This window comes from Cinclus cinclus, chromosome 3 (genome assembly GCF_963662255.1).
Source record: "Cinclus cinclus chromosome 3, bCinCin1.1, whole genome shotgun sequence".
Taxonomy (NCBI): domain Eukaryota; kingdom Metazoa; phylum Chordata; class Aves; order Passeriformes; family Cinclidae; genus Cinclus; species Cinclus cinclus.
Genome location: NC_085048.1, coordinates 66,735,218 through 66,747,404, shown reverse-complemented (window position 1 = coordinate 66,747,404; position 12,187 = coordinate 66,735,218). Strand labels below are relative to the sequence as shown.

Here is a 12,187-nt window from a genome sequence, read left to right as displayed (position 1 = left end):
TATGCTGCTGCTGTTTCACATTTCACAGACAGCTAATTTTCCTTACCTCCCAAACTAACTGCTAGGGAGTCAAGCAACCTGTATGAGCATTTCTCTGCTTTCTATAAACCTAGTAATTATGTTACAGCTGTTAGACACAGCTGTATGAATGTGTAAGTTTGCAATGGTTATACAAGAAGTCCTCAGGGAGGTTTTCAGTCACCAGAGGAAAAACACTGATTATGTCCTCCTGCTCTCAGAGGATAGTTGGAATAATTGAAGAACGTGGAAGTCTTTGCATCTCTAATAGATGTTAGTGCTGTTTATTTATTTATTTTTTAATTGAGGGTTCTCTTATGCATTATGAATTTCATTTTGTTTGGTTTCTTGTTTCTTGGAATGTTTTCCTGTGATTGAATTCTAGCTTATTATCTCATACGTTATTGCATTACTTGGGATGGCCATTCACTATCAAATTCTTTTCTTATCATTGTCGTTTGCACAATGTTTTGAGGGCACATTTCTCAAAACAAGGTTTCTCATATGAAATTCTCTCTTTCATAAATCATTAATGGACTTCATTCAAAGAGCTTCTTAAAAATAAGTCATTGACTCAGCTGTTGCCTCAAGATTTCTCTCTTGCTCTTCATTCCTCACATTCCTTCAAAAATATTGTCAGTTAATTCTGAAAATTTAAATAAGCCTTTGATATAAATTCCACACTAGCCAGCTGTGGAGCTCTAAGTCTAAGGGAAGAGACTGGGAGAAAAAAAATACTTCCCTGATAACATTTGCAGTCTTGCAAAAAGCTGGAAATATGTGACAATAGTAAGAAGTTTAAAGCAGGGCAGCTGACTGCAGTATCAGGGATATCCTTTTAGAGTGATTCTGTGGAATCAGAGGAGAGATGATAAATATCCTTCCCAGTACAAAACTCTGGGGAAAATAAGTAAGAGGAATTATTTTAACCAGTAGTATTCATCATTAATAAATAATTTGAGAAAAATACCCAAACCAAACCCACAACAGAACCCAGCTGAAAAAAAGGCATTTATTGACTAAACACTGAGTTGCAGAACAGAGTGCCATGGCAGCCTGAGAGAGCTGAGAAATGACATGATCAGGTAAGGTGGCATTTGAGTACCAATGTCATGGGTTAAAAACTTCGTATGTTTTCTCTATTTTTATGTGCTATATCTTTGTTGCTCAACATTTTCAGTTTGCTTCAGCAGTTGGAAAAATTAATTGCAAATTAGGAGAAAAAATGTGATGTAAAATTTGGTCGGTAAATTGATGTTAAATTTTTAAGATGCAGCCTTTTTTATTCAGCAATCTGATAATATATGTAGATGCTTATTTTTTAGGTTGTGCAAAACAACTGGAATATTCAGGTTTGAGAATTAGGGTAAACATTTTCTTGCAGAACTCGTGAGAGTATCCATTCTGAATGGTTGAATCTTTGTATGTTATTTTCACCATCATAATCCATGAACGAAGATATGAATTTTGTGACTAAAACTATATCTCCATCCATTTAGCTGGAATTGGATTTCCTCCCATAATTAAATTATTAAAACTGTGATGTATGATTCAGAGAAAGGAGTCAATGAATAGTAACAGATCAGCGAGCAAAGCACCTACAATTATATTTCAAGTGAGATTTTTTCTGCTGCATTTTTCATAAAAAAAGCAATTTTCCAGTGGCTTGCATGTTGAGCTTCAGATCAGGAAAACATTCTTAAAATCTCCAGAATTTACAAAATGCACAGTGAAAAAACAAAATGGAATAATATTTTTTAAAATATTGCTTGATTAACTAGTTATTCTGTACCTTCCTGTAACATTCCTGAAATAAAATAGCAGCAATTCAAACTCAGAAATATATCAAATTTTAGTTGCACTCGCAGTCCTCACTCAGTTTGGGAAATACGACCTTTCCATTTCAGGAGTAGCTTTTACTTGAGGAGTAGCTTGTGTGTTTGCTACCCCAGTTTTACTCTTGCTGTGCTCAGGAGTTGTTGGATTGTTCTGGTGGAGTCGTTTCCTAGCACAGCTGTTCCTGGGCCAAGTTTTCTGTTGCATCATTTCTTGTTTAGTACAAAGCAGGTTTGAGTTTTAATACTTCTCTGTAGTCTCCAGCCTAAGCTATTGTATTGTATCACAAATCTAACAGAACTTGATTTACAGTCCTTTATAGACTTCAACTCTGTGTTTTGAAAAAAGCTTTAAACACAACAGAAAAGGAGTATATGGGTGGGTGTGGGTATCTGGATTTGCAGGGCTGTGGACAGTGTGTTCATTTTAGCTTTTGAAATGGAAAATACTTTGGTCAAAACTAGAAACTGTGACAAGTCCCAGATCCAAACTTTACTGAAGAGTCATCTTACATTGTGTACCTACTTGTATATGAAGAGCTCAGAACTGTTACATTTTTATATTATTTTATTTTAGATCTCCTATCAAGAATAATTAAATACTGTGTCAGTGTCAAGTAAAAAAAAAAAAAAAAAACAAAAAAACAGCAAGTACTGAAGGATTTGATATTTCTGCTTTCTTTGACAGCTTTTTGGAAACTACAGCCTATTTCTGCATGAAACCAAAAATGGGTGAGAAGGAGGTGTCCCCACATTCTTTCTTCAGTATTTGGCATGAATTCAGTTCTGACTTCAAAGACTTCTGGAAGAAGGAAAACAAACTTATTCTTCAAGAAAGGTACATTTGTTTGTTTGTTCAAAGGCTTTTCTCAAAGAATGTTATTGGGAGCAATCGCACAGAAACCAGTCAGCCACACTTCATTAACACACAACCTACTGAATGCCTTTTGGAGTTTTCTCAGGTTTTGTTGTTTTAACAGATCATGACACCCACTCCCATCACCCACAACCCCCCAGTCATCCTAATTGTTGAATGGGATTTTAATACCAGTTTGTGCTAAAGTTTTTGAGTCCATTACCTGAATAGTGTTTTTGGCAGAGCATGTAACTACCATGCTACTATGAATCCAAGGAATGAAGGACTTGTTTTAGGCCTGAAAGTTGATTAAAGATTTTCATCAGCATATTTAGTCAAAGAAAGTCAAGGCATTAAGACATGGCATGTTGTAAATATTTGTTTGACGATGCTGGGAAAAGGGAAGACAGAAGGAATAAGTCAATTAGCCCTGTGTTAAAAAAAAGTCAGACTGAATTGTATTGTGAATCACAGCCCAGGTGATGGTGTACACAAAGGCAAGTGTGGTATAACATGGCATAAGGAAAATTAGATGTAGCTTTGAAAAATCAGCCCTGGTGTCTGGTCCAAGATTCAGAAGAGTTATGAAGTCTGTACTCATCTGCATGCAGGATAGTCCATTGTGGTCACATTTGTTTGCAAAAATTATGCCAAGAATTAATCAGTTGCTTAAAAAGTAATAAATGTCATATAAGGAAAAATGAAGATAATTCAAACATGTAAATTCTCAGCATTGTTATATAATCCTAGAAGTGTTAGCAGCTTGAGTTGCAGCTACATTTGAGCCTAAACACTGATGGGGTTGAAGCTTTAGATTAATTAAATTATTGACTTCAGCCTGTTGTTGGGTAAATTGACAAGAACAGGCCCTTTTTCCAAGTGCAGTCATCCTATGTAATTTTCACAGACTTCTGACTATTGGTTTAGAAAGTTACTGATAACTTTCCTGAGGAACCTAGATGGTCAATGTAGTGTATACTGTATATATTTGCTGTAAGTGGGTACGTTTTGGAACAAAAAGGCTCAGTCTCACAGTGAAAAAAAATGGATTTGCTGCTATAGCAAGAGTATAGTGCAAATATTAACACAGTACAGCAGATCACTGGGGATCTATTTCATATTACTGACTGAATTAATTTTATGTAATTAAGTATATATCTTTGAAACTGGTTTGACAATTAAATATCTTTGGTTTCTTATGCAGGGATTTAGCTGCCTAGTTAATACACCTTAATTTAGTCTTGTGTATTTTATAGAAAAGGATTTTAAAAAAAAAAGTAATTTTATTTCAAAATACTAAGCTACTTGTCTTTTAAAACCCCAAAAAAAATCATCCGGAGGGTTCTCACTGAAAAATAGTTTTCTTTAAAAGACATTAACTTAATTAGCACACAACTTCTTCCTCCTTAGACATCTAAAGATTGAGCGAAGAATGGGATTGAGATTAGGATTATTTGACCCTCTTTGAGTTCAATGTATATGTGTACTAAGAGGATGTGTTGAAGCAGCAGAGAAAAAATGCTGTCTGCCAGCTTGTCCCTTCTAGGGCAAGTGTGGTTCTAGCCTGAAAGGAACTGAACATGTGTAACCTACAAAATGTCTGCAGGTGCAAGATGTGACAGGGAAGGGAAAGGGCAGTGAGAAGGACCTACAGTAGGAGAAGAAACTGGGACATCCCTTGGAAGAACTGTTGTTCAAACCCAGACTCAGAACTGATGGGTTGAAGGAGACTTTCACTCTGTAACTTCTATCCAGGAAGTTACTGAGGTTATGACTAAAAATAATATATCCTGAAAATCACAAGTAGATTTTTGGTTTAATTTTTAACTTTTACTTGCCTCATCGAGTTTAAATCTTCCACTCTATTTCATTTGTTCAGGTGAGGAAGGGTTTAGACTTTGGGGACCTTTGATGTCTTGGCTATGGTCAGCTCTGAGAGATCTTTGGTGTTGCTGTGTCAGGTCTGGCAAAATCAAGCTCTCTTCATTGCATTTTAGGAATTAGAATGTTTTGGCCAAATTGGCAGTAAGAGTAACAGTTTGTTCAAGTACAACATATCATTTTCCCAAAATTTAAGTATCTTCTTTGGTTAAACAACTCTTTTATCAAAGCCTTTGCACAGAAAATACATTGTCTCCAGTCATAGTTCAAGCTGTTATCTGAAGTTGTCTTTTAGGCTTTTCTTCTTTATTTTGCATTTCTGTCTCTTTTAGTAAAAGACAAGATGGTGTGTTATGAAGGTGTCTTGGTATTGAGAGGTCAAAGGAGAAGAATCTCAATGGAAATATACATGTGTTGCCCAAAGTTGTAAGAATGTACATCATGATGGTTTTCAAAATCTCAGCCTAGATCAAAAGATCTGTAGGTGACAAAAACCTTAAAACTGCCTATTGCCACTGAAATATAATTATTTCAAGAAAGTAGATTATCCTCTTTAGGTAATGCTATTGAATTTTTTTCTGCTGATAAGTTGAGGAGCAGGCTAAAATTTTAATGATGAGAGAAACTTCCTATAATTGTTCATTGGCAGCAAAATCAAAGGACAGATACAGTGAGACTTTTTCAAAGACTGTGGTATGCTACCTTAGCGAGTTATTGACCAGGTTGCTGCCTCATGAGACATACTTTATTTACAATAACTGTTTATAGAATGTGTAACTTTATTCCCTTGTCTTTTTTAGTTTGATCATCTTTATCAACCCCTGGTTGATTTGGGTTTTTCTAGAATATTTTGTATCCCAGTTTCCATATGGATTGCTAATAGAGGCTGTTCCTTATTTAATCTCTGCAAATATGTGTCTTACTCCTTTACAATCATTTAACCACAGGATTTTCAGAGATGGTATTTCCAAAGGTAGTACTATATTTTCTTACTGATAGGTTAAGCATGTATGTTCTAAAGAAAGCAGTCAGACATTTCTTATTTTAAACACTTTTCAACTGGCATTTCAACTTGCATATTGGTTTGCCAGGCATTTATATGCAAAAGATAAACACTGAAGTGTCTGACTTTGTATTTCCTTACGAGAAGATGAGAAAAGAAAAATGGTGCAAAGTTAAAATCGATTATTTTTTCTGAACTTTTCTATTGCTTTTGCTCTTCTCTCACTTGAAGTAAAGCAGAACTGGAAAATATCATCTGTAGGGAAAATTATGCATGATAATTTTAATACACTAGAAATCAAAATAAAAATGCACCTGAAAATTGCAGTAAAAGCATAGGTCTGCAAAGAGGCTTTCTGAGCAGTAATATTTTTTGTAGTCATGCTGCAGTTAAGGCTGATTAGATCATTCCATTGGAAATTGATACTGGGTTTTTAAAGTCTCTGTTATTTTGTGGAGATTGACATTTCTGATGATCTAGCTATCCTACATATATATCCTTTCAAGTGAAAATTTTCAAATACTACTTCTTTCTGATTAAGCAGCTTTTAAAAAGTCCAAAAACAACAATCCAAAACAAACAAAAAGCCTGCAAAAATTGCAGAAAACCCATAGAAAAAAAAAGGAAATCCATAATCAGACTTAATGGCGCATGTTTTGTGTTTTTACAGTTATTGTGTTGTTGTCATTGTCCTTTAAATGTACTTATAATGTCAGTCATGATCTGTGGTTTTCATTCAGACTTTGCAAACTCTTGAAAGGTTTACTGTCAGTATAGCCTGCACTTTTGTGCTTAATTAGCAAGAAAAACTAGAAGAGCTGACTAGGTGAAAATTTCCCTAATATTTTTAATGTTGTTTGAAAAGAGAGAGTATGATTTTTTTGATCTTGACAAGCTTCCTGTTCAGCACCCTTATTACCTATAAATTGAGGTTTTGCATAACCACAGAAGCATATTGCTCTCTGAATACAGTCAGACAATGCACAGCTGCAGTAACACCTCTGCAAAAGTCTCCCCTTTCTTAGGAAAACTCATAGGCAATCAGACCACCAATCTACAAATGCCTGGTTTTCCCTCCTGTTTTGAAAAAGTGTCTTTTACAAGCTGGCCTATCAATGTATTAACCCTTTTTCATTTATCTGTCTTTCACTTCTAATAATGTTTTTCATGTTTCTGAGTTAGAAGTAGACAATCTTAAGTGCTCTATTCCAGTCTAGCACTTCTGTGAGAGCAAGAAGTATTTTTATTTTTCTTGACATCCAGCAAAGCCCTGCAGAATTGTTGCCCAGATTCTACCATTTTCCTACCAACCAGGAAAAGATATCCTGTCTTAAGAATGAAAGATGAAAAGAGCTCATGAAGCAGCATCCCAAGAGAGAAGTATTGAAATGCTCTAAAAAATTAAAAAGTTAAGCAACTGCTGGTCATGGAAATAAAATATAAAAATACAGTTATTTGTCAGAAAATCTCATATTGCTATGGGCAGCAATGATTCATGTGTAGGACTACATCTTTTCTTTATAGCCATTAAATATACACTGGCTCATTACAATAGCAAAAAGCACTCAGTCCTTAAGTAAATCTTATGTTTTAAAGTTCCACTGCTGTCCAATGTTAGTATCAATATCATCAGGTCATAGATACCAGCTCAGACCTTACTAGAAACAGATCAGTGATGTGACAGAAACTCATATGTAGGGCCACAGCTCCACCTTCCCTTTCTCTGGGGGCCAATGAGGTGTTTACACTTATTAGTCCTCTCCAGCTCTGGATGTGTTTCCCCTCTCCAGACTGTTCGCTGTTCTTGAGGGTCTGTGACTTGGCAAGGATTTCCCTTGTATTAGTTGTGTTTCTAGATGGGAGAGCTGGAGGAGGAAGGAGCGAGGGGCAGATATAGGTGCCCTGTAAATGTGGACATAAGGCATACGAAGGTCCTCTCCTTTACAAGGACTTGTGCTGCTGAACAGAGGCTGTGTCAGGGACGCCAGCAGAGGAGAGTTCATAAGCAGAATCAACACGATGGTAAAATTCTGTAAGTCCCTGCTATCTTGCATCACGCTAAGCTTGAGAATTTCTTTTGGCTGACTTTATTCAACCCTTTAACTCCCATGATAAATCTTTGACACATTAAAAATAATCTATAAACTCAGAAAAATGCACTCATCTCTCAAATGCAGAGGTTGCCCATTCCCGTAAGAATAGCAGTTAAGCTGGCACCTGGTGTGTCACACTGTGTATATCTAGATGAAAGGGAGATTCCTGGCCAGCATGTCTCCACAGCTCATTGATCTCCCTCTGCAGAAAGACTGGTATGTCTCCCTACAGACTCCTCGGCAGGATGATTTAAAACTTGCTGTTGAGCAATTTAAAGTCTGGCATGGGATATCTGTACGTTGCACAGTGAGGAGCATATTGGTAAGCTGCCACTTCTGCTTGCAGAGGAGGGCATTAAATCCCATAGCACGAGCAATGTCCTCTCAGAGTAATTTAAGGGATATTTTTTAATGCATATAATATGAACCAGTGAGTCAGACTTGAGAGTGAGAAATCGAGGGACATGGGAATAGGTACTTGCAAAGAAATGCAGAGGTGGAAGAAAAGACAAGAAAAATGTATATGGAGTTGCAACATGAGAGGGAAATGATGAACATGTGGAGTATGTTTAGTGGGGTCACATTTTGCTTGGCATACTCCTGTAATGCCAACTAAAAGCTCCAAGGGTTATGTGAGTAGTCATGGGCAGATACATTTGCTGAGGTCTTTTGGAAGCTTTAATCTCAGTGTGTTTGTTACACTCTAACCAACTGAGCTGCATGATGGTAGGACATGGGTTTACAACTCAGTTATAATAACATTTCAAACCAGAAGACAATTTTACATGACATTGAGTTGAATAATTACACGGATCTTCAGTTTCTGGGAGTATTTCAAAATCATTAACCTTAATAGCTTTCTGGTCAGAATATACTGTTAGGGGCCCTGGAAAATCTACTTGTAAAAGCCTAAACACATCAAAGTTTCAGCAGCTAGCTGTGAGGCAGTACCTCACAAAGACACTGTTTGCTGTCCAGATAAGAGGTTGCTCAACATGTATGGTTTGTGTTCTTCCTTGTGCATTTTTTGGAGGATAGTATTTTTTTTTTTTAATTAATGCATCATCATACTTTGCTTAGGGGGAGGAAAACAGAACTTTCATTTCTTAGCATATTTTTGAGGGAGAAGTTTGTGGGAGAAAAAAAGCATTTGGAGATGTGTTTCTCAGTCTGGATCTTTGGTGGAAAATCCTTTTGAATACCTTACTCTAACATTTTTAAGCAATCCTGTGTTTTATAAGAGAGGAAAAATATTCCCATTTGCAGCTGTGAGCCAACTGGTGCTTATGAATAGTAAACTTAAACAAAGTGAAGGATCTAGTAAAAAACTAGTTCCAAATGTGTAATATTTCCTAATTTGTGTGACTTGTTTGAGGTTGGATCCCAGAATGGCCCTCACATAAACAGCCAAGGGTTCTTCAGTAGTATCTGTGTGGTGATGGTGGTGTATCATGCTGGCACATTATGTTGCAACCTAGTATGTGTGTTTTGCATAAAAAAGAAGGCAGCTAACAACCATCATTTCATAATGAAGTTTACAGACTCTTTTCATGGCTGTCATGTCAGACTGGGTGTGATAGTCAAAGCTGTAGTGATAGAATGGGATACCTTATTCCTACCACGTGGTGATCTTTTTGATCTTTTCTTAACCTTTTCCTGTTCACCACCTCTTGAATAAAGAATGACATTTGTCTATGATAAAAAGGGGGCTACATATTCAATATATAGTTGCATATTGTTGAAAATAATTTTATAATTAAAAATTTTAAACAGAACTATTTTCAGGCACTTAATATGCTTTTTATACTTGTTAGTGGTTTTATTGCCAGGCAAAATGATCACTTTGGCATTTGAGGTACATTGAAGCATTGTAATGTTTTACAAATGAGCAGGATTTGTCATTAATTATTAGTCCCCAAATGTTTGAAATGCTCACAAAGGCTTAAAACCTACTGTAACCCAGACTGATCCTGAACTACTGAAGATGTGAATTTCCTTGCTCTCCCGAAGTTTGCTAAAACAGTGCATGGAGTTGGCATGTTTTATGGCAACATCCATTAAGTGTAAGTGCATGGCTCTGGGCATGTTTTATGCTATCAGTATAGGAAATAGTCTAACATCAGGAGGTTTTCTTAGATATTTGTGTAAGAACATTTAATATTTGTGTAGAATATTTGTGTAAGAACACAGAACATTTCTGTGTCTGCAGTAATTTTTGAGTTGTTACGTAGTGATGGATGGACACTTTTTACCTCATGCAGCAAAATTCAAGGCCTCTTACTTTCCCAACTCCTGCACTGGAGAACTCTAAATGTTGTGGCTCTCCAGATGACTACAGGTTTTTTTATTTTCTTTTTGCTGATCCCTTCTATTCACTCAATTCTCATATTTGTTTTAACTACCAATCCGGTAGTTATCAATTATCCAGTGTCGTAGCCCCAAAAGACCCAGTGTAGCAACTCTTATGTCCAGGGTATGTTTCCATATTCTCTCTAAGAATCATCTTCTACATGTAGTCTATTTACTGACACTTTTCTTATCCTTTTCTACACATTGGGGTTTTTGCCTTCTTTTATTCCACCTGCTGCTTAAAAATGTTTTACAGATAAGACAGAGTTTCACACTTCTGTGCACTTATATGTCTCTTTTGCTTGCTGATTATGTTACTAGTTTTACCTCACTTCTAGTCTTCTTCCCTTTCCTTATAATTTCCTGTTGAATTAGCCCAAATGTAGCCAGCTTCTTTCAGAGCAACCTGGCTTCAGTTCCAAGAAAAACAGTGAAAAATCAATGACTATCTTTTCTTAGATAAATTTCAATCTTGGTATGCAAAGTCTGTAGGAAAGTGATTTCCATCTTGCCTGAAAGTAGCCAGGTACGACCTGAAATACTGACCACTCTGACAATTTAATTACAAAGGCCATTAAATACATTTAATGTATTTAAGTGAGGATATGTATGCCTGCATTTTATTAGAAACATAGCCATTTCTGTGTGAATTCTCTTTAATTATAAAATTATAATCCTTAAATAGTGTTTTGCACAATATTCTCTTTATTTATTCACACCTGTATATCTTTTCACAGATAACAGCAGAACCCCTAGATCACCAAGAGTATGACTGCTAGAGAGAACAAAGTGAAACTAAATACTTCTAAATTGAAATACTTTCAGAATATTTTTCAGTGTTTGGTGAAGCATAGTGAGACTGTAAATGAGAAAGTCTAATTTTCATTTCAGTTGGCCTTGAAGCTTTATTTTAGGCCTATTTGACATGATTCACACTAAAATAATGTGAAATGTATTCCTCAACATCTACATTGTTGACAGAGGAGGTATCTTATTCAAGGTCCTCCTACAGATTATTTTCTATGTTAAGTGGCCAGATTTAAACATTTTAATCTATTTGTCTGTGGTCCTTTGAGTGAAATTATGATTAATCACTGTGTCTTTCCAACAGCCATTGTCTGCCTTGTGGTCTTTGACTTAACCATGCAAGGAGCTTGCAGGGATGTCAGGATAGTCTAATACATTATCTCTCTGTTGGTAGGCTAAGGTTAGGTTTCATCAGTTTGTTTGAGGGAACCAGGTACATTACAATGTGCTTCTTATCTGTATAAAGTCTTCGCGGTCAGTTACTGAATCATATCTGTGTCATCACTTCAACCCTATTGGCATGAAAGTAAAAGGTCTACATTTTATTATTTGACTTTTATGTTGGAATTTGTAACTTTTCATATTGGGTTTTATGTTTTGGTTTCTCCCTTAACAAAAAATATTTTCAATATTTTAGTCAATGAATAAAGTATAGGAATATTGCCTTGGGAGAATTTAAGGAGAGTTTTAAAATTTTCTGCCCTTGAAATCTGAAAGATGTTTGGCATTTGATAATTTAGTGGAGGAATTTTCTATTTGTTTTTATATGTAAAGGTATTATAAACAAGTTTAACTCAATCTTCAACCAGATAAAGCTACATAAAATATTTTGGCAACATTCTTTTTATTTAACTGATAATAAGCACTTAGTAGTGTAAAAAGTATTGGCTTCAGCCTTGTTTTGTGTTAAAAAATGCAGAATATCTGCAGAAAAATGTATTTTGGGTTTCACAAACTATACTGTCACCCATAAAAGTAATATCTGTCTGAGTTTATCATGGAAGTTTTTGTGAGCAGCTCTACTATCTAAGGCATAACTTTCCAGTGCTCTCACTGTGATTACATTTGTCATGTCATTGTGCTCACTAGTGAAGTGTAAGGCGACCAAGCCTAGATGGAGCCAGTAGGAAATGAATCTGTCTGCCACAGATACTTCAGACAAAATTACTAATGTTTAGTGGCAGGGAAGTGGCTACCCCTTCAATGGATTGAATGATGACAGAAAGTCTCAGAGCTTTGATAAGGTTGTGGCCAGGCTGGCTTTTGGTCTAGAAGGTAGATAAAACCACTCTTTTGGGTTTTTAAGCATGTCTGGTTTCTTTTTCCTGTGTGCATGCTGAAGTAT

The 12,187-nt window shown here is 35.9% G+C and overlaps 1 protein-coding gene across 1 annotated transcript in view; it reads left to right on the top strand.

The window, feature by feature from the left end:
• The window catches only part of FMN2 (formin 2), a 152,097-nt gene that overhangs the window by 133,295 nt on the left and 6,615 nt on the right, over positions 1–12,187 (top strand). The window contains exon 18 of the mRNA XM_062488953.1: positions 2,542–2,691. Within this exon, the coding sequence (XP_062344937.1) occupies positions 2,542–2,691 (150 nt within the window). The remainder of the gene's footprint in view (positions 1–2,541; positions 2,692–12,187) is intronic.